Here is a 24,208-nt window from a genome sequence, read left to right as displayed (position 1 = left end):
TTGGCTGAGGCAGTCTTATTCAGCTTGCAGACTGTATACACGAGGTAAATGAATTGATAAAGTAGTTCAGCCATAAGAATGTGAAAATGTAGTAAGTGAAGAATGAAAAATAGAAGAAAATTATGTATGTGAGAGATCATACAAAATACTGCTGGTGCTTAGGCCATACGAATACCACTTTGAAGAAGTCAAAAGGAAAACCATGCTCTTTGAAGAATGTATTTGGAAAACAAGACATAATAATGAACTCTTTCACTTAATGCAGAATAAGGTGTGTGGCTTTTTCCCAAAATGTCCCCTTCCTTGGAAACTTTGATCTGTTGGAGGAATATTGAGCAGAATGTGATTGCTTCCCAGAGAAACAATATGGAGAGACCATACATTCTATATTTAACATATATGTAAGGACTCCCTGCCTGTCTCTTCTGGAATGATCAAATATTCTAGTGAGCTCCTGGGGCAAAAGAGAGGTGAGTGTTTCTTGGAACTGTCCAAACAGCAACCAGGAGCACTTCATAATTACAGAAGGAGATAAAGAGGGCAGGTTTTTATAACTATTTAGTATTAAAATATACTAGTAACCTTATAATTTGTCTGTGAACAGGCACAGAGGAAAAACAACAACCTTGGATACACAAAAATAACTTCCATCACTTCAATGTAGAAAAATGACAACTCTCCCATCTCATCTTCATGATTAGTGCAGTAATACAATGCTCTAAATGCTTTCTTTATGTGCTTTATTGTAATTGTTACCTGTTGGTACAACACTTGTCATAGGAAGTTGTTCCCTTTTCCCTGGGGTTAACTTGCAGAAATGTAAATTCATTAATTTTTTTTTTTTTGGAGATCATTAGAGACTGTTAAAGAGTACATGGAGAACGTATTGCTTTGTTGTGCGGCACTAGGTAGCTGTACTCGAGAACGATGAGGTGCTCGCAGTGTTGGTTTGTCCTGTGTTGTATTTGCTGGGACCTGCTTCAGTGCTCTTTAACTGTGAATATTAAATAAAAAAAAAAAAAGCAAACAAAAATAATTCATAAACTAATTAGCATATTGGGTAGCACTGACCCCTCCGTAACATTTTAAAATACGGTGTCTACTGAAACCTTTAATTGAGGCATTTAACTAAAACAAATCTTTTACTTCTAAGGTTAGACTTTTCAATTTGGCTTCAACTTGTTCTCTGAAACTGAACCCTCATTATTTTCACCTACATTTTTGATAATGTGGTCACTTCTGTGTGCAAATAATGGAATTTAGACTTTAAGCTACATGAGTTATGGGAACAATTAAATATACCTTTTAATTCTGTTTGCAATTCTGGGTGGAAATAATTGCTAGTATAGTTTTAGCATCCTCTTTTGATATATGAAACTGAAATTTTGTAACAAATTATGTTGTTTTCATAAACTGTAAAGTAGCTAGTCTAAAAAAGAAACTTCTCAGCTTAAAAAACAAAAGCAAAATTCCTGTGTGGTCACTTTTAAACAAGTTTAAACCTGGCTTCCGTTGATTTAGCTTAACTCAATTCCTTACTGAATTACGCTAAATCAATATACACAATCTAAAAATCTGTTTGAGTGTACACATGTGGGCTTGCATCAATTTAACTAAATTGGTTTTAAACAGACCTTTAGTTAAACTGATGCAAACCCTGACTGTGTTACTCTACAAGACCCATCTATTTGAAACATAGAATCTTAGAAATGTAGAGCTGGAAAAGGCCTCAACAAGTCATCAAGTCCAGCCTTCTGCGCTGTGCCAGGAACAAGTAAACCCCTAGATCATCCCTGGCAGGTGTTTGTCCAACTTATTTTTAAAAGCTTTCAATGATGGGGACTCCATGACATCCATTGGAAGCCTGTTCCATAGCTTGGCTACCCTTGTACTTAGAAAATTTTTCCTAATATCTAAATCTTGCTGCAGATTAAGCCTATTACTTCTTGTCCTACCTTCAGTGGACGTGGAGAACGACTGATCACCGTCCTTTTTATAATAGTCTTCAAGGTATTGGAAGACTATTACCAGGTCACCTCTCAGTTGTCTTTTTTGAAGACTAACCATGCCCAGTTTTTTCAACGTTTCCTCATACGTCAAGTTTTCTAAACCTTTTATCATTTTTGTTGCTCTCCCCTGGACTCTTTCCCATTTGTCCACATTCTTCCTAAATTGTGGTGCCCAGAATTGGACACAGTCCTCCAGCAGGAGTCTCACCAGCGTTGAGTAGAGTGGGACTGTTACCTCGCTGTGTCTTACATACAACACTCCTGTTAATACATCCCAGAATCATATTAGCCTTTTTTGCAGCTGCATCAGATTAACGACTCATATTCAGTTTGTGGTCCACTATAAACCCAGATCCTTTTCAGCAGTACTACCACCTAGACAGTTATTCCCCATTTTGTAGTTGTGCATTTGATTTTTCCTTCCTAAGGGAAGTACTTTGCATTTGGCTTTATTGAATTTCATCTTGTCAAATTCAGACCAATTTTCCATTTTGAATGTTAAACCTGTCCTCCAAAGTGCTTGCAACCCCTCCCAGGTTGGTGTCATCTGCAGATTTTATAAGCATACACTGTTCTCCATTATCCAAGTCATTAATGACAATATTGAAGATTACTGGACCCAGGACTGACCCCACTAGATGCACTGTCTCAACTTGATAGCAAACCATTGATAACTACCCTTAAAGTAAGGTCTTTCAACCAGTTGTGCAACTCACTTTATAGTAAATTTATCTAGACCACATTTTCCTAGTTTGGTTACGAGAACGTCATGTGGAACTTTGTCAAAAGCCTTACTAAAATCAAGGTATATCATGTCTACTGCTTCTCCCCATCCACTAGGTCAGTAATCTTATCAAAGAAGGAAATTAAGTTGGTTTGGCATGACTTGCTCTTGACAAATCCATGCTGACTATTCCTTATAACCCTGTTATCCTCCAGATGCCCATAAATCAATTGTCTAAAAATTTACTCTAATATCTTTCCATATATTAAAGTTAGGCTATCTGGTCTGTAATTCCCGGGTCCTCCTTGTTCCCCTTTTAAAAAGTAGTACCCTAAGATTATAAAAAAAAATTAAAATTAAAAAAATTTAAAAAAAAACTAGGATTATTAAAAAATAGTACCCTAAGATTAATTTAATCAGGCCCTGCTGACTTGAATACATCTAATTTATCTAAATATTCTTTAGCCTGTTCTTCCCCTATTTTGGCTTGTATTCTTTACCCCTAGCTGTCAACGTTAATTGTGTTATACATGAAATGCTGGCTTTATGTTCTTCTGTATCATTTTTCTAACTAGATTTCCCCCCCCCTTCTTTTCCATCCCTTTTTCTTGCTGAAACAGGACATAGCAGATCCTTTTTTTGCTTATTGTAAACAGCACGCGGACAGGTTAGACAGAAAATGGAAACGGAAGAACTACTTGGCTTTACAGTCTTATTGTAAAATGTCCTTGCAGGAAAGAGAGAAACAGCTCTCACCAGAAGCGCAGGTATTGTACCCATGCCAAAGCTGCATGTGCGTTAATCATCAATGTTAAATGAGAAGAGGGGGGAAGAGAGAGGTGGAATTACGGTGGTTGAAAATGAAATTTGGACTACATTGATGGCATATGGTCAATTAATATGGCAGTGAATTATCTTTAGATTGGATTCCCTAAGAGTGAATGACCCCATAATATAATCCTTGAAAAGGTGCACATGCACGCATCTGAATGGAAATAATCCTGATTAGTTTATGTAATTCTCTATGATACCAGGGTAATTTATAATTCTTTTTTAATTCCATAGTTGTATTTATTTTACTTCTAAACTTTATTTCAAGATTCTAAAAAAATAGAAATCAGTCAAAGCAGCCAAGATTTTGGACATTTTGCTATGTGTATGTTAGAAGAAAGTTCCGCCTTCTTCCTTAGTTATTACAAGGAGCTATAGCAAAGCCTACGGATAAGGTTGCCTTAACACTTCATAATATAAGACCCCTATTTTCAGTTGCTTGTATGTTTCAGTCCTTTAGGCTGAAATTTTCCATGCTGTGTGTCTGCCTCAGGTTTGTGTGTGTGTGTGTGTGTGCATAGACCATTTCAGTAAAAGTGATTCAGCTATTTCTCAGAATGAGGTTAGGGGAAAAATGTTTTGCCCATGCTAAATTATTTCATTAATTTAACTGAGAAGCTCTAGTGCCTCTGTGGTTTGAAGAAGGGACTTGAACTTTAGCAAGTGAGTTGCCCCGGTGTCAATAGGTTTTTTGCCGGCCTCATGAAAATCCACCGAAATTCAAACATTTATAATCCTGTAAAAAATTTGTTTGCATATACTCAATGGATGATAGTTTTTAAACAAAACACTCAGAAGGTTCCATTTGTACTGGGCATGCCCCAGACCTGGGCTAAGTAGGATTTTTCATGCAGTTTCTCCTCCCAGCTGTCAGGGGTTGCTGTGACACCAGAGACAAGAATTGAGAGGAGGGAGACTGACTCTGTGCTTCAAGGTGCTTCTGTGGGGCAGAAAAGTGGCTGAGAGAAACCGTAAGGGGATAAGGATGATGGTGGCAGAGGCAAGCTGTGGATCTACATAATAGTGGCAGAAATGATAGACAAGGGGAAAAAAAGGGGCTCTGTAACCAATGCCTAAATTGTAAAGGTCTTTGCTGTGAATCTCATAGACTGTATGGCCAGAAGGGACCATTATGATCATCTTGTCTGACCTCCTGCACATTGCAGGCCATGGAACCTCACCCATCCACTCCTGTAATAGACCTATAATCTCTGGAGGCCTTACTGACATCCTCAAATCATGATTTAAAGACTTAAAGTTAAAGAGAATCCACTATTTACACTAGTATAAAACTGCAAATGACCCATGCTGCAGAGGAAGGCCAAAAAACCCCCAAGGTCTCTGCCAATCTGACCGCGGGAAATTCTTTCCTAACCCCAGATATGGCGGTCAGTTGGACCCTGAGCATTTCACCAAGACCCAACAGCCAGACACCAGGAAAGAATTCCCTGTAGTAACGCAGAGCCCTCCCTGGCCATTGGGGTTATTTGCTACTAGCAGTCACAGATAGGCTATATAAATATACCATTGTAGGCCTGGGTCAAGATTTAAAAAAAATGGGTGCCTAAAATTAGGCTTAATCTTTATTTATGCACCTAAATTAATGGACAAGAGACTGAATGGACTTGAATTAAATGGACTTGAATTAAAGTTCAAGAGAGCTGAGCACCGCCATGTTTAAAGGAAGAGTGAGCGTACAGATTGTTCTCATCCCTGTTCCCTAATAGAAATTATGAATGTTTCTTGTTTCTGCCATCATTCTGTATTTCCAGTCTCTCTAGATCAGGGGTGGGCAAACTTTTTGGCCCGAGGGCCACATCGGGGTGCGAAACTGTATGGGGGGCCAGGTAGGGAAGGCTGTGCCTCCCCAAACAGCCTGGCCCCTGCCTCCTATCCACCCATTCACACTTCCCGCCCCCTGACTGCCCCCCTCAGAACCATTGATCCATCCAACCCCCCCTGCTCCTTGTCCCCTGACCGCCCCCTCCCAGGACCCCCTTCCCCAAATGCCCCTCCCCCCGGGATCCCCCCCCATCCAGCCCCCCCAGCTCCCTGTCCCCTGACTGCCCCCCCTGACCCCTATCTACACCCCTGCCCACAGACAGGCCCCCCAGGACCCCACCCCCATCCAACCCCCCTGCTCCCTGTTCCCTGACTGCCCCGACTCCTATCCACACCCCTTCCCCCTGACAGGCCCCCCAGGACTCCCACGCCCTATCCAACCCCCCACCCCATTCCCTGTCCCCTGACCACCACCCCCCAGCCCTCCAGAACCTCCACCCCATCCAATTGCCCCCTGCTCTCTGACCCCTGACTGCCCCTGGACTCCCTGCCCCATATCCAACACACACACACACCCCACCGCCGCCCCCTTACCATGCCGCTCAGAGCAGCAGGAACCCGCATCCCCGCTGCCCAGACAGAGCCAAACGCACTGCCTGCGCGGCGGTGTCGCTGCAGGGGATGGGGGAGAACAGGGGAGGGGCCGGGGGCTAGCTTCCCTGGCCAGGAGCTCAAGGGCCGGGCAGGGCGGTCCTGCAGGCCATATGTGGCCCATGGGCCATAGTTTGCCCACCTCCGCTCTAGATCAGGGGTCAGCAACCTTTTAGAAGTGGTGTGCCGAGTCTTCATTTATTCACTTTAATTTAAGGTTTCATGTGCCAATATTACATTTTAACGTTTTATAGAAGGTCTTTCTCTATAAGTCTATATATTATATAACTAAACTATTGTTGTATGTAAACAAGATTTTCAAAATGTTTAAAACGCTTCATTTAAAATTAAATTAAAATGCTGATCTTACGCTGCTGGCCCGCTCAGCCCTCTGCCAGGCTGGGGTTCCGTTCACCTAGGCCGGCAGCGGGCTGAGCGGGGCCTGCGGTCGGTACCCTGGCTGACAAGGGGCCGGCAGCCAGAACCCCAGACTGGCAGTGGGCTGAGTGGGGCCAGTGGCCGGGACCCCAGATGAGCAGTGGACTGAGTGGCTCAGCCCACTGTTGGTCTGGGGTTCCGTCCGCTGGCTCCTGCTAGCCAAGGTCCTGGCTGCTGGCCCTGCTCAGCCCGCTGCCAGTCTGGGGTCCCGGCCCTGTCCACATAGAGTAGGTACCTCTTTTCTCCCTGGTTCTGGCCCATTCTCTTCCTCGCTCTACACTGAGATGAGGGTGGGAGTGCACTGAGAAGAGGGCTGGGGGTGAAGGAGCAGGCTGGAGATTGGGGTGCAGAGTCTGGCCAGGAGCTAGAATGAGGGAGGGGGCTCAGGGTTGGGGCAGGAGGTTTGGGTGTGGAGCGCTTACCTGGGCAGCTCCTATTTGGTGTGAGGGGTGCAGGTGGGAATGTGGGTGTGTGTGCAGGAGCTCCCATTTGGTGCTCAGGGTGGGGGTGGAGATGTGGATGTGGGGGTGCAAGAGTCAGGGCACGGGGTGTGGGGGGGCTGGGTATGTGTGGGGGGTGCAGGAGTCAGGGCAGGGGGCTGGGAGGGGTGCAGGGGTCAGGGCACGGGGCTGGGGTGTATGGAGGGTGCAAGGGTGAGGGCAGAGGGCTGGGTGGTGTGGGCTGGGGTCATGGGGGTGTTCCCAGCCCCCTGCCCTGAGCAGCTCACGGCAGGGGGCTGGAGGGGATATGCCAATTCCACCCCCTTCCGCAAGGTCCCCAGAGCAGAGAGCGCAAGAGGCTGCGGCTCTGCTTTTCCCTCTCCCCTCTGTAGCAAGGGCCCTCAGCTGATCGGCTGCAGGGAGGGAGAGGAGGAGGGGCAGAAACCCAGCATGCTGGGGGAAGAGGTGGGGGGAGGGGGAAGCTTGCCTGCCCTGCAAGGAGAGAGCGGTGGGTGGAGAAGAGTGGGCTGGGCCGGGCAGGGCAGGATTTTTAATTGCACGCTGCTGTCCCCTGCAGACAGCAGCGTGCCATTAAAAATTGGCTCGTGTGCCGTGTTTGGCACGCGTACCGTAGGTTGTCAACCCCTGCTGTAGATTATGGGTGTTAAATTTGTGTTAATACATGTTCTATCATGAGGGCTGAATTATCCGTTCATTTAGGGGCCATGACCAGGAGTAGAAAGTTTACTGGTAAGAGGCAAATTGGGTACTTTCTTTTGACTGCAGAGTGTGCCCCTTTAACTAGTGAAGCTAAATATCACATTTAAAGACAAAGACTAATTTAAAAAGTATACATGTTGGTGAAACTTTCCTCTCCATGCATCCCTCCATGTCTAGCCACCGCTCCTCCTTCTTGTGAATGATTCCTCTTTTCCCCTACTCATTTGCCCAACTTTGGGCATCCTCAGCCTCCCTCTCTTTTTCTCTCCTTTTGGGAGAATCTTCCCTGGGAGCGCCCCAGCAGGGAGCTTCTAGCTGCTAGTCCGGGCTGGGCTGGGGAGGGACGGGACTTCCTCTTTCCCTGCATGGCTGCTCTTGGTGGGAGATGAGATCTACCTGTGGATAGCTCCCCCAGCTGTAGGAAGCTCCATGGCTGCACTGCGGCTCTGAAGGTAGCGCAGCCACGGAGCTCCCTGCAGCTGGGGGAGGTACCCACTGCAGCTGGGGGAGGTACCCACATGTGGGTCTGACCTCCCCCACACACCCAGAGCGGCCGTGCAGGGGAAGAGGAAGTCCTGTCCCTCCTCAGCCTGGCCGGGACTAGCAGCCCCTTGTGCAGGCTCTCCTAGCAGCAGAGGGAAGATCAGATCCATCTCCATTTCCAGGAATCTCCCCCAGCTACCTCTCCCCTCTCCTCCTTTCCCCTCTCCTCTCCTCCTTTCCAATAGCTAGATTTCATGGGGGAGGTCTAATTTGATGGCCCTTGGTATGTTTTTCACGGCCGTGAATATGGTAGGGCCCTAACTATTAGTGATATTATTCATATAAAACACTGTTAGTAATAATAATAATTAATAATGCCTAGCTCTTACATAGTACTTTTCATCAGTAGATTTCAAAGCCCTTTACAAAGGAGGCCAGCATCATTAGCTCTGTTTTACAGATGAGGAAACTATGGCACAAAAAGGTTAAGTAATGTCCCAAATCACCCAGCAGGCTAGGAATAGAACCGAGGTCTCTGAAGTTCCAGTCTAATGCTCTAGCCACTGAGTCACGCCACTTTCTCTGTTTTGTGGTTGACCCCTTGTCTCAATTTCCCTTATGGTGAAAACTATGGTGTCTTGTCATCAGTAGGATTTACATTGAGATAGCAGATGTGTGTTAGTTATTCCAGAGTAAAAGCACATCTTTTTTTAAACAATGAAGACAAAATCTGTGTCTGGATAGCAGCACAGAGGATTGAGACCTGGGTGAGAGTGACTGAATAGTGGTTCAGCTGGGAAGAAGCCTACTCTGTCTCATCTCTGAGGCATTGTGGTGCTGCCTAGTCTATGAAAAGCAGCAACTGAGTGGAGGGGAAGGCGGAAAGAAAAAGGAGAGGGCTCAGGTGCCTGTGCCAAATAAAGCATGACCTGCCTACTCAGCCTATCCATTCCAGTTCACTTCTGGTCCTTTGTGCTATGGGCTGGAGAAGAGAGGCTGGATTCAGCCTACAAACCAGATGTTTGACACCCTGCTCCAGATCATGCTGGTCATAAGCTAGTAAACTGAACTGCTGAGTTAACTGGTGTTTCTCAAGTGTAGTATGTATATGCACATGTTTTTGCCTTTCTCTCACATGTAAGGGTATCTCATACCATGTGTTGGGGGAGTTGGATTAATGCTCTGTAGCCTAACTTCCTCTTCATGCAGGCGAGTATACAAACTGTAACTGGTACTTAGCTGGATTCATGCCTGTCATGGTTTTTACGCTCGTGTTATTGTCTGCAACTGCAAAGACTTTCTGCAGGCAGTATTTTCCAATTACATGTAGCAACTTGACCTTCTGGTGTTGGTCTCCCAGATGTCCAAAATATACAGATGCCGTCAGCAATATATACAGTGTGCCTCTAGTGCCTCTGTTGCTTTTGTTTGTGAATTTCCTTAATGTCAGCTAGTGTACTTATCTATAAAGAGGTATGTGTGGGCAGTGCTATAACTGGGAAAGGAGTTCCTATAAAAGAGGCTTATAGACTTGGCATAAGTGTCAGCCAGAAGGTTTAGATGGCAGTTATGCTGGCAGTGTACTCACATCTTAATCTGTTTTCTGATACCTAAGCCAAGGGTTTTACCCACTTTGTGAACATAGACAGTTCCATCTACTTATGTTTATTAGATATGCCATCATATTGCCAGAAGACCACTTACGTTAATAGTCTTGTTGAAGGTGGTATTCCCAGAAAGAAAGTTCTGAATATTACTCCATTTGACTTCACAAACCTAAGGTTAAGAAAATATGCTGCCAGTTAACTACAAATGTCAAAGTAAAATCAAATGATATTCATATATGGTTTTGTCTGTTGAGTTATCACATCCTAAAGCGTTGAAAAATGCTGGATTAGATTGTGCATTTTTTCTTGTTGAAAGTAGTGCCTAGTGTACGTGTAGTCTAAAGGAAGGTTAAGTTTACTGGCAAAAGTGATTTGGATTCCATTTTACACCATTTTATTCTATTTTGATTTTTCCGGGAATTTGATTGTAGGCCCGAATCAATGCCAGACTGCAGCAGTATCGTGCCAAGGCAGAATTAGCTCGTACCACCAGGCCTCAGGCATGGGTTCCCAGGGAGAAGCTGCCACGACCACTCACTAGCAGTGCTTCAGCCATACGTAAGCTGATGCGCAAAGCTGAATTAATGGGAATTAGTACAGACATCTTTCCCGTGGACACTTCAGATACCAGTTCCAGTGTGGACGGAAGGAGAAAACATAAGCAACCGGCTCTGACTGCTGATTTTGTGAATTATTATCTTGGTAAGGATGAGAATATGAAATTTAAGTTTCTTAAACCGTATAGACGATGCTCCACACCTATTGACTTTGTATTATACAATGTTTTGAAGAAAACATTTGACTAATTATAGAAAGAGAGAGGAGAGGGTTTGGTTAAAGTAACAGAGTATGCTCGTGTGTGTGTGTGTATATATATATATATTATTTTTTCTTATCGTTAGAGAAAAAGCTATCATTGCTCATTCAAATGAATGTAGAGTTCACATAAACACTCAGTATCTTAATATGATAAAGTAAGTTAGTGTGCCTTTTTAAACATATCTCTTTTGTAAACTAAATTACTGCTAACATAAACAGCAGGGAGTATGTTTTTGTTGACAGGCATGGAAGGGTAGATATTTGGCACCTTTTTTGTTTTGTCCTCTTTGAAGTTAGGTGGAAGAGCATCTCTCTCCCCTCTGAACATCCCTAGCAAAATCTTGGGCACTGTGTCTTTAGGTCCTCAGTACTCTGTTTCCACCTTAGAAGGGCATGCTCTTGTGATTGAGATCAGCTGGTTTAATCTGAGATGACCAATCAGTGCACATCATCAAACAGTTATCTCACTCTGACTTTGCTCATGCAGCAAAAGCATGTGGCAGTAGAGCTTGGTGAATAACTGATTTTGTTCAGTTCACTAGGAGATTCAATTTTTTTTAAAAAAGATTTGTTGTGGGTTAACTGAATCTAAAAACTGCAAAAAAAATTAGCAAATTGAAAAAAATCTGTTGTGGGTATTTTTTTAAAGGGATAGATTCGAGGAGGTAGACTTGGTGATGATGCCTTATAATTTTTATCCCATTGATAAGGGCAGTCACACCAAAGACCCACACCAGTATATTCCCTTAGCCCGTGACCCGGGTAATATAATGCAATGGGGGAGACTCAAGTTCAGATCCCTGCTCCATATCAGCAGAGAGGGGAGTTGAATCTGCATCTTCCACATCCTGGGTGAGGGCTCTAACCACTTGATTAAAAGTTACAAGGAGGGCTCTGGCAATCACCTCCATTTCACCACTACTTTCTCTGGCCATTTTGAGAATGGCATCCAAGTACTGAAAAGAAAAATGATCCAGAACTACTCACAAATTTGTGTCATATTCAAGAATAGTTTTGGGTTAACCAAAACTGCATTTTTTTGCAAATAAACTATTCATGAAAATTTTTTTTCTCAGGTCTACATGGTGGGAAAGTGCTTGTATTCCAGGTTTCAGAGTAACAGCCATGTTAGTCTGTATTCGCAAAAAGAAAAGGAGTACTTGTGGCACCTTAGAGACTAACCAATTTATTTGAGCATAAGCTTTCGTGAGCTACAGCTCACTTTATTGGATGCATACTGTGGAAACTGCAGAAGACATTATATACACAGAGACCATGAAACAATGGGAGGAGGTATTGTTTCATGGTCTCTGTGTATATAATGTCTTCTGCAGTTTCCACAGTATGCATCTGATGAAGTGAGCTGTAGCTCACGAAAGCTCATGCTCAAATAAATTGGTTAGTCTCTAAGGTGCCACAAGTACTCCTTTTCTTTTTGCTTGTATTCCATCACTCTCATAGATCATTTAACAAGACAGTGTCCTGTAATTTGATCCCCTCTCTCTCTTTCTCTCTGTAGTAGTAGTTTCACATTTTAAGATTTTTCTAACTTAGTGCTTAAATGTGTAACACTTGTTCCATTTGTTAACGATGTGGGACACTTGAACAAATGCAACTAAAGCTAGAAAGGACTGGATTTTATTTAAACAGAGAGAAATATGCGCATGATTCAGATCCAAGAAAATATGGCTGAACAGAAGAATATTAAGGATAAACTAGAAAATGAGCAAGAAAAACTTCATGTGGAATATAACAAGGTAAGAAAAGCAGTGAATACAACTGTACTAAACATTTGAGAGTTAACTGTTGGAATTTTGCTTTTCAAAGGGAAAACTGCTATTTAGAGGAGGAGTACCAGGATAAAAATGCTACTTAAAATATATCTTACCTTTCCTACTTTTAAATTATCACAACTACAGTGAATTTCTAAAATCTAAGTTGGGCACTGATCCTTCACATAGAGCCTCATTAACAGGCTCCACCTGAGCACAGAGGCCCTTTTGCATGGAACCAACTGAAAGATTTGGGCCTTACTTTTTACCATTTTTGCTGTTTGTGTGCACTTAGTTTGGACAGTGACCCCTGACTTGTCACTCAGTGTTTTGTTTTTGGGTAGTTTGACTTTCAGGTTCTCATCTAGTGGTAGTTTCTGGATTTCTAGCAGTGCAGGAATTGTTTACATGAAATAGTAAACAAAACAAAACAAAACATGAAAACAGTTGCCCATGCTTTTATCAATATCTAAATGTTGAGCCTTCCCAAAACTTTTTTTATGAGGAGCAACAGATGATAACATTGGCTCAAAGAAGTGCTGCTATAATGAATGTGTATGAAGCAAGTCATGGTATGTAGAAGAGTTAGTGTTGATTAAAAATTGCCTTATGACTTTTTGAACTGTTTTGAAACTATATTTTTAAGGTCAGGCTTGACAAAGCCCTGGCTGGGATGATTTAGTTGGGGATTGGTCCTGCTTTGAGCAGGGGTTTGGACTAGATGACCTCCTGAGGTCCCTTCCAACCCTGATATTCTATGATTCTATATATATATCATATATATATATGATTTTATATATATATATATATAACCATTAAAATTATTATTTGTGCAGGATAATATACTGATGCTTGCTGAATTCAGCAGGTTAGAATTGATCAAAAGTGGTTTAAACACATGTTTTAAATGCAAACAAATGTTAATACCTGCTTGTTGTATTGTCCAAGAATAACAAGAGAGGAATGGACGAGACAATTAACAAAATTACTAGTATACAGTACTATAGCTGGCAATTACTTTTCAGAATACTGTCTTCTGCTTCGGTGTTCTTTTAATTAACAAAATAAGTGCTTGGTTTTTTAAGAGTGCGTGTTTTTTTTGGTGGTGAAGGAACAAAACTTGATTCCCTGTATAGAAACATTTGTCATAACTTCATAGCTGCAAATAGTATAATACAATTTGTACGATGCATTAGTATACTTTAATTTTGCTTTCTGATTGTGATTGTGATTGTGGAACCTCATTGTCATGCTGAATTACTTCAGATCCTCTTTTACAAAACAGATGGCTGCCCAACTTTCTTCTTAGTGCTGTTATATGCCTGAATGACTGCACTGATCTCTGATGTATTGACATGACTATTGAGTTTCATTGTGTTTTTAATTATGTAATTTATAAAAGTTATAGGTAAAGAGTTCTCACATAATAGATGCTGAATAACTTCAGTAAATGAACTTTAAAAGAGTTTTTCAATTTTTTATTTTCAGCTGTGTGAGTCCTTGGAAGAGCTACAAAATATGAATGGAAAGCTACGAAATGAGGGGCAAGGAATATGGACTCTCCTGGGTAGAATCATTGGGCAGGTTGGCTTTTCATTCCCCCCCCCTCTTTTGCACCACACAGGTGCACATGATTTTCAGAGAATAGGTTTTTTTATTTTGTATCTGTCACCTTTGCATACTCTGGGGGTTCATGATTTCTGATTAAAATATATCTAAAGCTCTGCAAGCAACCTACTGGGAACCTGTAGCTTAATTTTGTTGTTATAATAGCTATCTTGTTTGCAAAATTCTTTCATTTGCTGTAACTGATTGACCTGTCATTTGTGATAAAGCTAAACCTGAAGCATGAGTTAATCCCACCGTATTCCCCTCCACTTTTTCTTTAGCAGTTATAGGTTTCAAATACTGTAGAATGGTTCCTTGGGTTTGTATTGACTGTTTATGACCATTTTATAAACTGTACATCCCTAAAACCACACATCATTTGCAACAGTGTTTTCTAAATTATGCAGATAAAAAGATGTACCCTTTTTTAGAAATAGTGAGTATATGATATCAGTGATATGGGAATGTTTAATTATTTCTTGATGCTACCAGTGACCATGTTGTCCATTGCAAGGAAGGAGGTACATTTCATGCTTCAATATGCTCATAAATTCATTGAATTAAGATAAAAGGTAAACAGATACACGGATCATGTTCATGATAAATCACTGAAACCCCATATATGTAATATGGCAATGTGTCATTTATCCATCTGTTATGAATTATACCTAATAGGTCACACACACAAACTGTTACGAATTATACCTGATAGGTCACGCACAAGAACTGCTGCGAATTATACCCGATAGGTCACGCACAGTTCGAGTCTAGGCTGAGGCACATGAACAAAGTCCACAGCTGCAGAGTTCGCAAAGATACTAAGTTTATTACGCTCGAGTGTGGTGCCCCCCTGCTAGTCAGGAGGGGACCCCGAATGCAGGTTATACAGAGATTATATACCTTTTAGCAAAGCATGTTGCCCTCGTGCATCGGAAACCTTAGCCAATAGACAAACCCTTCCCTTATCTACCACCTATCCTTGCTAAGTACATTCCCCGTGCTAAACCGTTACTTCATCTACACAACATGGTCCTAAAGCAATGCACCAGTAGCCTTTCTTATCAGGATGGGGGGCTCACATCAAGGCCAGGAGACAGGGAGTTAGGAATAGACAAAGAACAGAAACCGGGAGTCGAGACAGGCTGGAAACAAGGGGGAGGGTTTTCACAGGAATGCAGTATCTAAGGAACACTCCTTCTGGTGCATGATGTGCTTGCTTTTAGACAGTGGTGGGCCCCAAACCAAAATGGAGTCACATATGCTAACTTTTCCTTAACACATCAGAAGAGAACATGAAACTATTTCCAGTCATGTTTTTAAAGAAGATTGAGAACACTTGTTCAGTACATGTGTTTTTTCACACTGAAAACCGTATCTGTCAGCATGTAGATGGCTGTGTTTCTGAAATAGTGAGTCATTTCATTGGTCTTTTATATAATATTTCCCATACCCCCCTAAAAGGCTTATATGTGGCAGGCACACAAGGAAGACAGCAGTCTTTTTCAAGATGTAATGTATTGAACATAGACATGCCACACTTATAAAGGTGCTTTTGGGAATTGTGCAGAATAAATATTATAGTGAGTCAGTATTTTAAGAGGATGAGAATAAAAGACATCACCTAATTCTGTGTCAGAGATTTTTGTGATGGCCTTTGGTACTTCTGTGTTTGTATTACTGTACTTAAAATGAAATCTACCCTTGATGTCTGCAGTAATGCTTGTGGTTTAATCATATTGGTTACTCACGCCAAGCTGGCTGAATTTTTTTTTGCCTACTTGTCTTATACAAAAATCTCTCTTTGTTAGTAGAACGTGGTCTGTCTGGAACAAGATTTTGCCTTTTAAAAATAGTTTTTTAAAAACTTCACGAGTGTATTTCCCAGTGCAAACATTAATAAATTTTAAAAAAATAGAAAGTAGAAGTAAAATTCATTTGCACAGCTTGCATGACACTTTTTTCCAGTTGGTTGAACAGATGCAGGCCCACAGGGCCGCCAAGAAATGACTTTGATAGATGGTTGCTGTCTGAGAAGCTTGCATTCTGCAGATTAGTAGAAACCCGAAGAGAATCTCGTCTGCTTTGTGGAGAGTTTGGTCCAATAAGATAATTTTTCTAATTAACCTATGGAGCACCAGTATAACAGAGAGGCTGAGGAAAATAAACTGCCTCAATATTCTTTTGTCAAGTATAATGGGTTCTTTCTTTCTTTCTCTCTCTCTCTCTCAAAATTTGGGGGGGGGGAAGTTAAAAGCCAGGACTTTAGTGTTTGCATTTTTTTGTTTTAGTTTTACATTGAAAAATGTGACTGTAAGTCTGTGAAAAACAAAATTTGTTTTGAGACAAAATAAATACTGTAGTTGCTCTTTCCTGTAAAGTAGTTTAGAAAGAAGTTTTCCCCCTCATAAAAGTAGTATTGTGCGGTTGACCAAATTTAACTGGCTGTGGAGTGGCAAATGGGCGGGAATGGTATACTTAGATTCTTCCCAAAAAAACTTATGTATAAACTGCATTTGTTCAAATCCAATAGAAATTGAACATTCCAGCAATTTTGCGAGCACCCAAGGAGAGGAAACCAAGTAAAAAGGAAGGAGGAACACAAAAGACGTCTACGCTTCCAGCAGTACTTTATAGGCAAGTAATGCAATCTTGATAGAATAGGCATGATATAGTACGGAGAGTGTTGATAAATATTTATAATTGACGTGTTTATTTACACAAAAATTGAAGAAAATCCCTCCCCCACATCTTACCTACTATTGGCTGCCATTAGAGTTATGTTTATCTCCAAGCTAAGAAGTTGAGTCATTTCTTTATTTTGGCACACACATTGGCAGGGCTTTCTCTGTTAATAGACTACAGTGCTTTAAAGAGAAATGGCTTCTCCATCTGAAATATCAGAATCTGTTGCAACTGTAATGTGGAAATTTTAAATCCATGCTATTGTCTTTTGAATTAGGTAGTCTATACTGCTGTGAGGATTTTGGTACAAACAATATTATGTATTCAGAAGTATAGTTTTAAAAATACTTGCCATTTGAGGAAATTTACTCTTCCAGTTGACGGGTCAGCAAGCTTCTTTCTTTTCTTTTCTTTTCTTTTCTTTTCTTTTCTTTTCTTTTCTTTTCTTTTCTTTTCTTTTCATTATGTGATAAATAAGTCTCAAAAAGATTAATTTTGTACTATTAAACTAGAATGCCAATATTGGTACAGGTTTCAGAGTAGCAGCCATGTTAGTCTGTATTCGCAAAAAGAAAAGGAGTACTTGTGGCACCTGAGAGACTAACAAATTTATTTGAGCATTTGTTAGTCTCTAAGGTGCCATAAGTACTCCTTTTTTTTTTGCAAATATTGGTACAGTAGCTCAATTTAAAAAGTGAACTCTGATTTATTCTGTGTTTGTACATTATCCAGCATGATGATACTGCAGTCCTGTCTTTCAATGTTATTTAAATAGATAAATGATTAATAGTAGTAATAATATTCTACTTAGCCACTTTGTGCTGGCATGGTGGTGCCCCCCCCCCCGTGTATTGTGTTTTGCACTGGTGCTTGGTAATATCATGGGATATCCTGATTCGAGAATCAGAAGAGTAACTGTAGTTCTACAGCACTTGAATATGAAATTTAAAGAAAATGTTAGAAGATGAGATATCACATAGTTTTAAAAGCTGCTTAGTCATAAACATTTTCAAAAGTAATATGTAGTTTAATTTTAAATGAATACTGTGAAAACTGTATGATGTCATTAACATATATTTACATACTTGCACTTTTTATTGTCACTAAAAAATACGGTACTGTATAATATATGCTTTACTATCTCAAATGTAATTTTAATGCTTTTTTTGGCTGCATTTATTCAAAGTTGTGGAATTTGTAAGAAGAACCATGATCAACACCTCCTCTTACTGTGTGATACCTGTAAACTACATTATCATCTTGGGTGTCTGGACCCTCCTCTTACAAGAATGCCAAGGAAGACTAAAAACAGTTATTGGTAAGTAACAATATTGTTAGTTAGTTATCTTCTGCCATTTCCATGCACTCCAAGCAAAACTTAAATGTGAAAAGGGTTGTAAGTTTTGAGTATTTAGGCATTGCCAAATACTGCTTAAACTAGACTACCTTAATTTCAAGTTTCTTTCCCTAGTCATTATTACTGTTAAAAATTAAGTTATGTGATTAAGGTCTGTCTTTATTCTGACTTCACTTTCATCACTTATGTTTCCATGGAAGGGTAGGGGAATTGGGTTATGCTCATTTACAATATTGACATTTCACTCAACTTATCAGGCAAGGCACTATAATCTACATATGTGAATTTTATTTATAGAGATTTGCTAAACTCATGCTCATTGAAGACAGTTCTTGATTGTTAATCTGAAATGTGTATATTTAATAGATAATTCAAGCTAAATAATTCTCTGTTAAAGTACAAATAAGTGATTAGATTATAAGCTTAAATTAAAGTGCAGTTTAAGTACTTGTATTGGGCACTGTGCATTGGAACATCTAGTTGAATTTGTGGGAAAAGTTATTTCTTAAATTAATAAATCTAGTCATTGATAATTTTTCATCACCTGGTCATAAGCTTTGACATCTTTTCTAAATTATGGAGTAACCTCTATTCAATAAATACAGATCTTCTTCGAGTGCTGGTTAATGTCGATTCCAATCAGAGGCGTGCACGCACAAGTGCACAATGGCTGGAAGATTTTTCCCTTAGCAGTCTCCTTCAGGTCGGCCTGTGCACCCCCTGGAGTCGCGCCCTTATTGCGTCTAATATATAGCCCTGCCGACCCGCCACCCCTTCAGTTCCATTTTACCGCCAGTGACGGTGACTGGAACGTCCCTTGGCTCTTGTGCAGCAAGTTTTCTTCATTATTCAGTGTATATAGTTAGTTGTTAGTAGTACCAGTTTAAAGTTTAGTATAGTATAATAGTTGGGGGTTCCCCCCCACTCCGACCCTGGCACCATGGGATGCTGCGGTTTTCAGGATTTAAGAACTGGGTTGGCTTGTGCCAAGCGCATGCCTAAGAGTGATCTGCACTCGTCATGTCTTCGGTGCCTGGAGGAGATTCATCAGAAAGATCATTGCAAGATCTGCTGCGAGTTCCGCCCGAGAACATTTAAAGAACGGGAACAGCAGCCTTGCGCCCCCACTCCAACCCGGGCTCGAGAGACCCGACCTGGACGGCGTCGTCCTCGAGACAGAACGCAGTCAGTGACTTCGGCGCCAAGGAAGGAGTCCTCCAGGGGCGCTCGGCAATGCCATGGTTCCTCACGGGGCCCTTCTGATAGTAGGCACCACTCCCATTTGCTGGTGCCTCAAAAGAAGAAGAAGCCAGATAACCGTTCTCCGGTTAAGCCTCGAGAAGTGCGACCCCAGGCGGGCCACTCCTCGGCGTCTCCTTCTGGGGCTGTGTTGACTCCTATCCAGGTGAGGCAGTCAAGTCCGGCCCCACCTCGATCTCCGGCACCTACACAGCAGCTTCAGCTCCTATCCACACCGGAAGCGTACCATGCCACCAGAGATCTCCTCCACTTGATAGCACCGTTCTCATCAGCCAGGGAGGAACCCTCAGCGCCAACAGAGACCTGTCCTCCAGTGCATTCTAAGGGAAAGCCGGCTATGATGTTGAGGCACTCCCCTTCACCTTGTCCATCGACACCTACACGTTCCGACAGAGAGCCTTCTCACTCCCCGAGCTCTTGCCGTTCAAGACACCAAGGATCGGCTCCTCCGTGGTCTTCAATGTCTGAGACCTCGGAGTCAAAGCCCAACTCCTATCGCTCAAGGAGCAGAAGCCATAGAGCGAGGTCGGGCAAAAACAGAAAGGAGCATCAGGTGTGTCCTCTGCAGTGGCAGAACCCGCCTCAGTGGCCCTTCTGGACTCCCTGGGCTGATCACCAGGGCCAGGGAGAACCCCAGGGCCCACGCTCAGCGACATCTTCAGTCACCTCCACCACTTACATACTGCCTTCCGGTGTGCATCTGCACCCGGTGCCTACGGTCCCGAAGCCTTTTCCTCCAGCACCGTCATAGACTCCAGCACCATGCTTGGCTCCAACTTCAGCATCAGCCTTCACAACGTCAACACATCCATCTCCCACACCTGCACTGTTGATGATGTCGACCTCAATGCAGGCACTTACGGCTCAGGTGCCGATGTTGGCACCGTGCCCCCCCAACCCCGGGGGCCCCTGTGAGTGTGCCGATGCAGCTCCCTCCTGTGAGACTGATGCCGACGTTGCATATGACACCTACTGCCTCCTCACCACCTCCTCCAACATTGCCCTGGGAGTCACGTGACCTGTCCGGGGCAGACGGCAGGGAGCTTCCACCACTGGCACACGCTTTCTCCTCCTCATCGCCGGATGAAGCATTGGCAGGGATGTCGATAGCCCCTGCATTAGAGGACAGCAGAGTTTTACAGTAGTTACTCTACAGGGCTGCCCAAGGCTTGGGCATCAAGGCTGAGGAGGTGGTTGAGGACACAGATCCCATGGTGGGCATCCTAGCATCCTCGGGGCCCTCACGGGTCGCGTTACCCTTCATAAAGATGGTGGTGGACACCACCAAAACTCTATGGCAGATGCTGGCATCTCTGCCACCCACTACCAAACGCAGTGAGCGCCGGTATTTCATCCCCTCCAGAGGCTTTGAGCATCTCTACTCCCATCCGCCTCCAGACTCATTGGTTGTCGATGTGGCTAACCAGTGGGAGAGACAAGGTTTCCAAGGTCCTTCCCCAAAGAATAGGGATGCTAAACGGCTGGATCTTTTGGGTAGGAAAATCTACTCCACTAGCGGTCTACAACACCATATTGCTAACCAGTAGGCCATTGTGAGCAGGTACTCTTATAACACCTGTGCTTCCATGGCTAAGTTCACTGAGCTCATCCCTTCGGACTCTGTCAGAGTTCAGCGCCTTGGTGGAAGAAGGGAAATTAGTCTCCTGTGCTTCACTGCAGGCAGCCTTAGATGCTGCAGATGCTGCCACAAGAGCCAGGGCGACAGAGATGACTATGCAACGGGGGGCCTGGTTGCAAGTCTCAGGGTTACTCTACAAAGTCCAACAAAGGATTCAGGACCTCCTGTTTGAAGGTGATACTCTGTTTTCAGAGAAGACATACAAATGGCTTCAGAGCCTAAAAGATTCCCGAGCCACCCTCAGATCCTTGGGCTTGCATACCCCCGCCACACAGTGCAGACACTTCTGTCCACAACCTCCTCAAAAGTTCCAACAGCAGAACCGCCAGGACAACTCTAGGAGGAGTAACTGGAGTGGTAGAAGAAAGCAACAACCCTCTGCTAACCAAAGCCGGCCCAAACTGCCCTCTGGCCCTAAACCGGCATTTTGGAGGTGCGATCGAGGACAGCGCACCAGACCAGAGACTGGATTCGCCCTGCCTTACCTTTTCCTCACGACGATCCCCTTTCTACTGTGCATGGTCCCATATAACTTCCGTCCACTGGGTGCTTTGCACGATAGAGTGGGTATAGTCCTTCCAATTCTGTGCCTTCCCGTCCTTCCTCCCCCATTCCCCGTCCCTCTTCAGGGACCTTAGTCAACAGCAACTTCTCATGCAGGAGGTGCAATCACTCCTAGCGCTAGGGGTTGTGAAGGAGGTTCCACTGGAGCACAGGGACAAGGGTTTCTATTCCTGCTATTTCCTAATACCAAAGGCCAAGGGTGGCCTAAGGCCTATCCTGGACCTGCGCGGTCTCAACAAGTTTATGAGGAAACTCAGGTTCTGTATAGTTTCCTTGACCTCCATTATCCCTTCATTGGATCCAGCAGACTGGTACACCACCGTCGACTTGAAGGATGCGTATTTTCACATAGCAATAGCGTAAAACCACAGAAAGTACCTTGGGTTTGTGGTCAACGGTTCCCATTACCAATTTACGGTCCTCCCTTTCGGCCTGTCAGCAGCACTCAAGTCTTCACGAAGTGCATAGTAGTCATCACCACCTTTCTGCAGAAACATCAGGTACAGATTTTCCCATACCTCGACGACTGGCTGATCAAAGGCCGATCCAGGACTCAGGTGGAGGCTCGGGTGGCATTCATCAAAGCCACCTTCGAGAATCTGGACGAGGCGAAATTGACTCTGTCTCCGGTCCAGAGGATAGAGGTCATCAGGGCAATTCTGGACTGAACCCAAGCCAGAGCATTCCTCCCACAGGCGAGATTCCAGACCCTGGACGCCATGATCCAGGGACTCAGGCAGTTCTCCACCACCACCATGAGAAATTGTCTCAAACTGCTCGGCCACATGGCTGCCTGTACATGTGTGGTTCGACACGCCAGACTCAGGCTTCGGCCGCGCCTTTTGTCAGTGTACAGACCCGCCAGGGACAGCTTGGACAGGATCGTGACCCTGCCTCGACCCATCCTCGACTCGCTCCTGTGTGGACGGACGCTCAGCAGGTGTACTCAGGAGTCCCCTTCACCGCCCCACAACCATCCCTGACTCTAGTAACGGATGCGTCAGATTTGGGATGGGGGGCTCATCTGGGGGACCACAGGACTCAGGGCCTTTGGTCACAGTCAGATCTCCATCTTCATATCAATGTCAGGGAGCTCAGGGTGGTACGCCTACCGTGTCAGTCATTCCTCCCATATCTAGCAGGTCATGACGGACAATGCTACCGCGATGTTCTACATCAACAAATGGGGGTGCACGTTCCTCTCCCCTGTGCCAGGAAGCCCTCAGGTTATGGGACTTCTGTATAGAGCACTCAGTCAATCTACAGGCATCGTACCTTCCAGGGGTCCAAAACGAGCTGGCGGTCACCCTCAGCAGGTCTTTTCACAGCCACGAGTGGTCTCTTCACCAGGACATCGCATTGTCACTCTTCCAGAGGTGGGGCTGTCCCCTGATCAATCTTTTTGCTACATGATGCAACACGAAGTGTCAGCAGTTCTACTCCTTCCAGAATCACAGTCCGGGCTACACAGTTCCTTCTCCACTGGAGGGGTCTGCTTCTATATGCCTTCCCACCCATACCGCTCGTCCACAAGGTCCTGCTCAAGATCCGCAGAGACTGGGCTTGGGTCATTCTCATAGCACCAGCCTGGCCCCGCCAGCATTGGTGCATGTCTCTCCTAGACCTGTCGGTGGGTGCCCCAATGACCCTGCTTTTCCCAGACCTTCTCACGCAGGATCAAGGGCGGCTCCAGCATCCAAACCTGCAGTCGCTGCATCTCACAGCCTGGAGGCTCCATGACTGGACCCGTTCAAGCTTTCCTGTTCAAAACAAGTCAGACAGGTTCTTTTGGGCAGTAGGAAACCCTCCACTAGGGCCACGTACCTGGCCAAGTGGAAGAGATTTTCAATTTGGTCAGCTCAGTGCAACTTTCTCCCAGCGCTAGCCTCAGCGCCCAAGATTTTGGATTATCTTTTCCACCTAAAGCAGGAAGGTCTCTCCTTGTCTTCTATAAGAGTACACCTGGCTGCCATCTTGGCTTTCCACCCGGCGGTACAGGGCTGCTCGGTTTTCGCTAACCCCCTGGTCAGTCGCTTCCTGAAGGGCCTTGACAGATTGTACCCACATGTCCGCCAGCCGGTTCCTGCTTGGGACCTTAACTTGGTCCTCTCTGAGCTCATGACGCATCCCTTTGAGCCTCTGGCAACATGCTCCCTGCTCTACCTCTCCTACAAGGTCACGTTCCTGGTGGCAATAACTTCAGCCCGGAGGGTGTCTGAGCTTAGGGCTCTAACATCCGAGCATCCCTACACCGTGTTTTTTAAGGACAAGGTTCAGCTCAGACCACATCCGGCCTTCCTTCCGAAGGTAGTATCGCAGTTCCACATCAGCCAGGATATTTTCCTCCGTGTTCTACCCCAAGCCTCATGAGAGTAGCAGGGAGCAGAGACCCCACACTCTCAACGTCCGCAGAGCGCTGGCCTTTTACATAGAAAGGACGAAACTGTTCAGGAAGTCGGCACAGCTCTTCGTCGCAGTAGCGGACAGAGTGAAGGGCCAGCCTGTTTCAACACAGCGGATTTCATCATGGACTGTGGACTGTGCTACTGCAATAACGGCGAACTCTACAGGAGCACAAGCTTCATCAACAGCTTTTCTGGCCCAAGTCCCCAGCCAGGAAATCTGCAGGGCGGCTACATGGTCATCGATACACACTTTCACTGCTCACTATGCAATTACTAGACAGGCCAGAGATGATGCAGCCTTTGGTAGAGCAGTACTCCAGTCAGTGGATAGCTCCGACCCCACCTCCTAATTTTGCTTGTGAGTCACCTGATTGGAATCGACATGAACAAGCCCTCAAAGAAGAAAAAACAGTTACT

At 44.0% G+C, this 24,208-nt stretch overlaps 1 protein-coding gene across 3 annotated transcripts in view; it reads left to right on the top strand.

Moving 5' to 3' along the window:
- PHF14 (PHD finger protein 14) overlaps positions 1-24,208 on the top strand; it is a 285,184-nt gene that overhangs the window by 70,772 nt on the left and 190,204 nt on the right. For all 3 annotated transcript variants that reach the window (XM_048838246.2, XM_048838250.2, XM_048838249.2), the window contains exons 8-13: positions 3,354-3,500; positions 10,117-10,387; positions 12,155-12,261; positions 13,765-13,860; positions 16,415-16,518; positions 17,753-17,884. In XM_048838246.2, the coding sequence (XP_048694203.1) occupies positions 3,354-3,500; positions 10,117-10,387; positions 12,155-12,261; positions 13,765-13,860; positions 16,415-16,518; positions 17,753-17,884 (857 nt within the window). The remainder of the gene's footprint in view (positions 1-3,353; positions 3,501-10,116; positions 10,388-12,154; positions 12,262-13,764; positions 13,861-16,414; positions 16,519-17,752; positions 17,885-24,208) is intronic.

The sequence above is a fragment of the Caretta caretta genome, chromosome 2 (genome assembly GCF_965140235.1).
Source record: "Caretta caretta isolate rCarCar2 chromosome 2, rCarCar1.hap1, whole genome shotgun sequence".
Taxonomy (NCBI): Eukaryota; Metazoa; Chordata; order Testudines; family Cheloniidae; genus Caretta; species Caretta caretta.
This window is presented reverse-complemented; position numbering and strand designations above follow the sequence as displayed.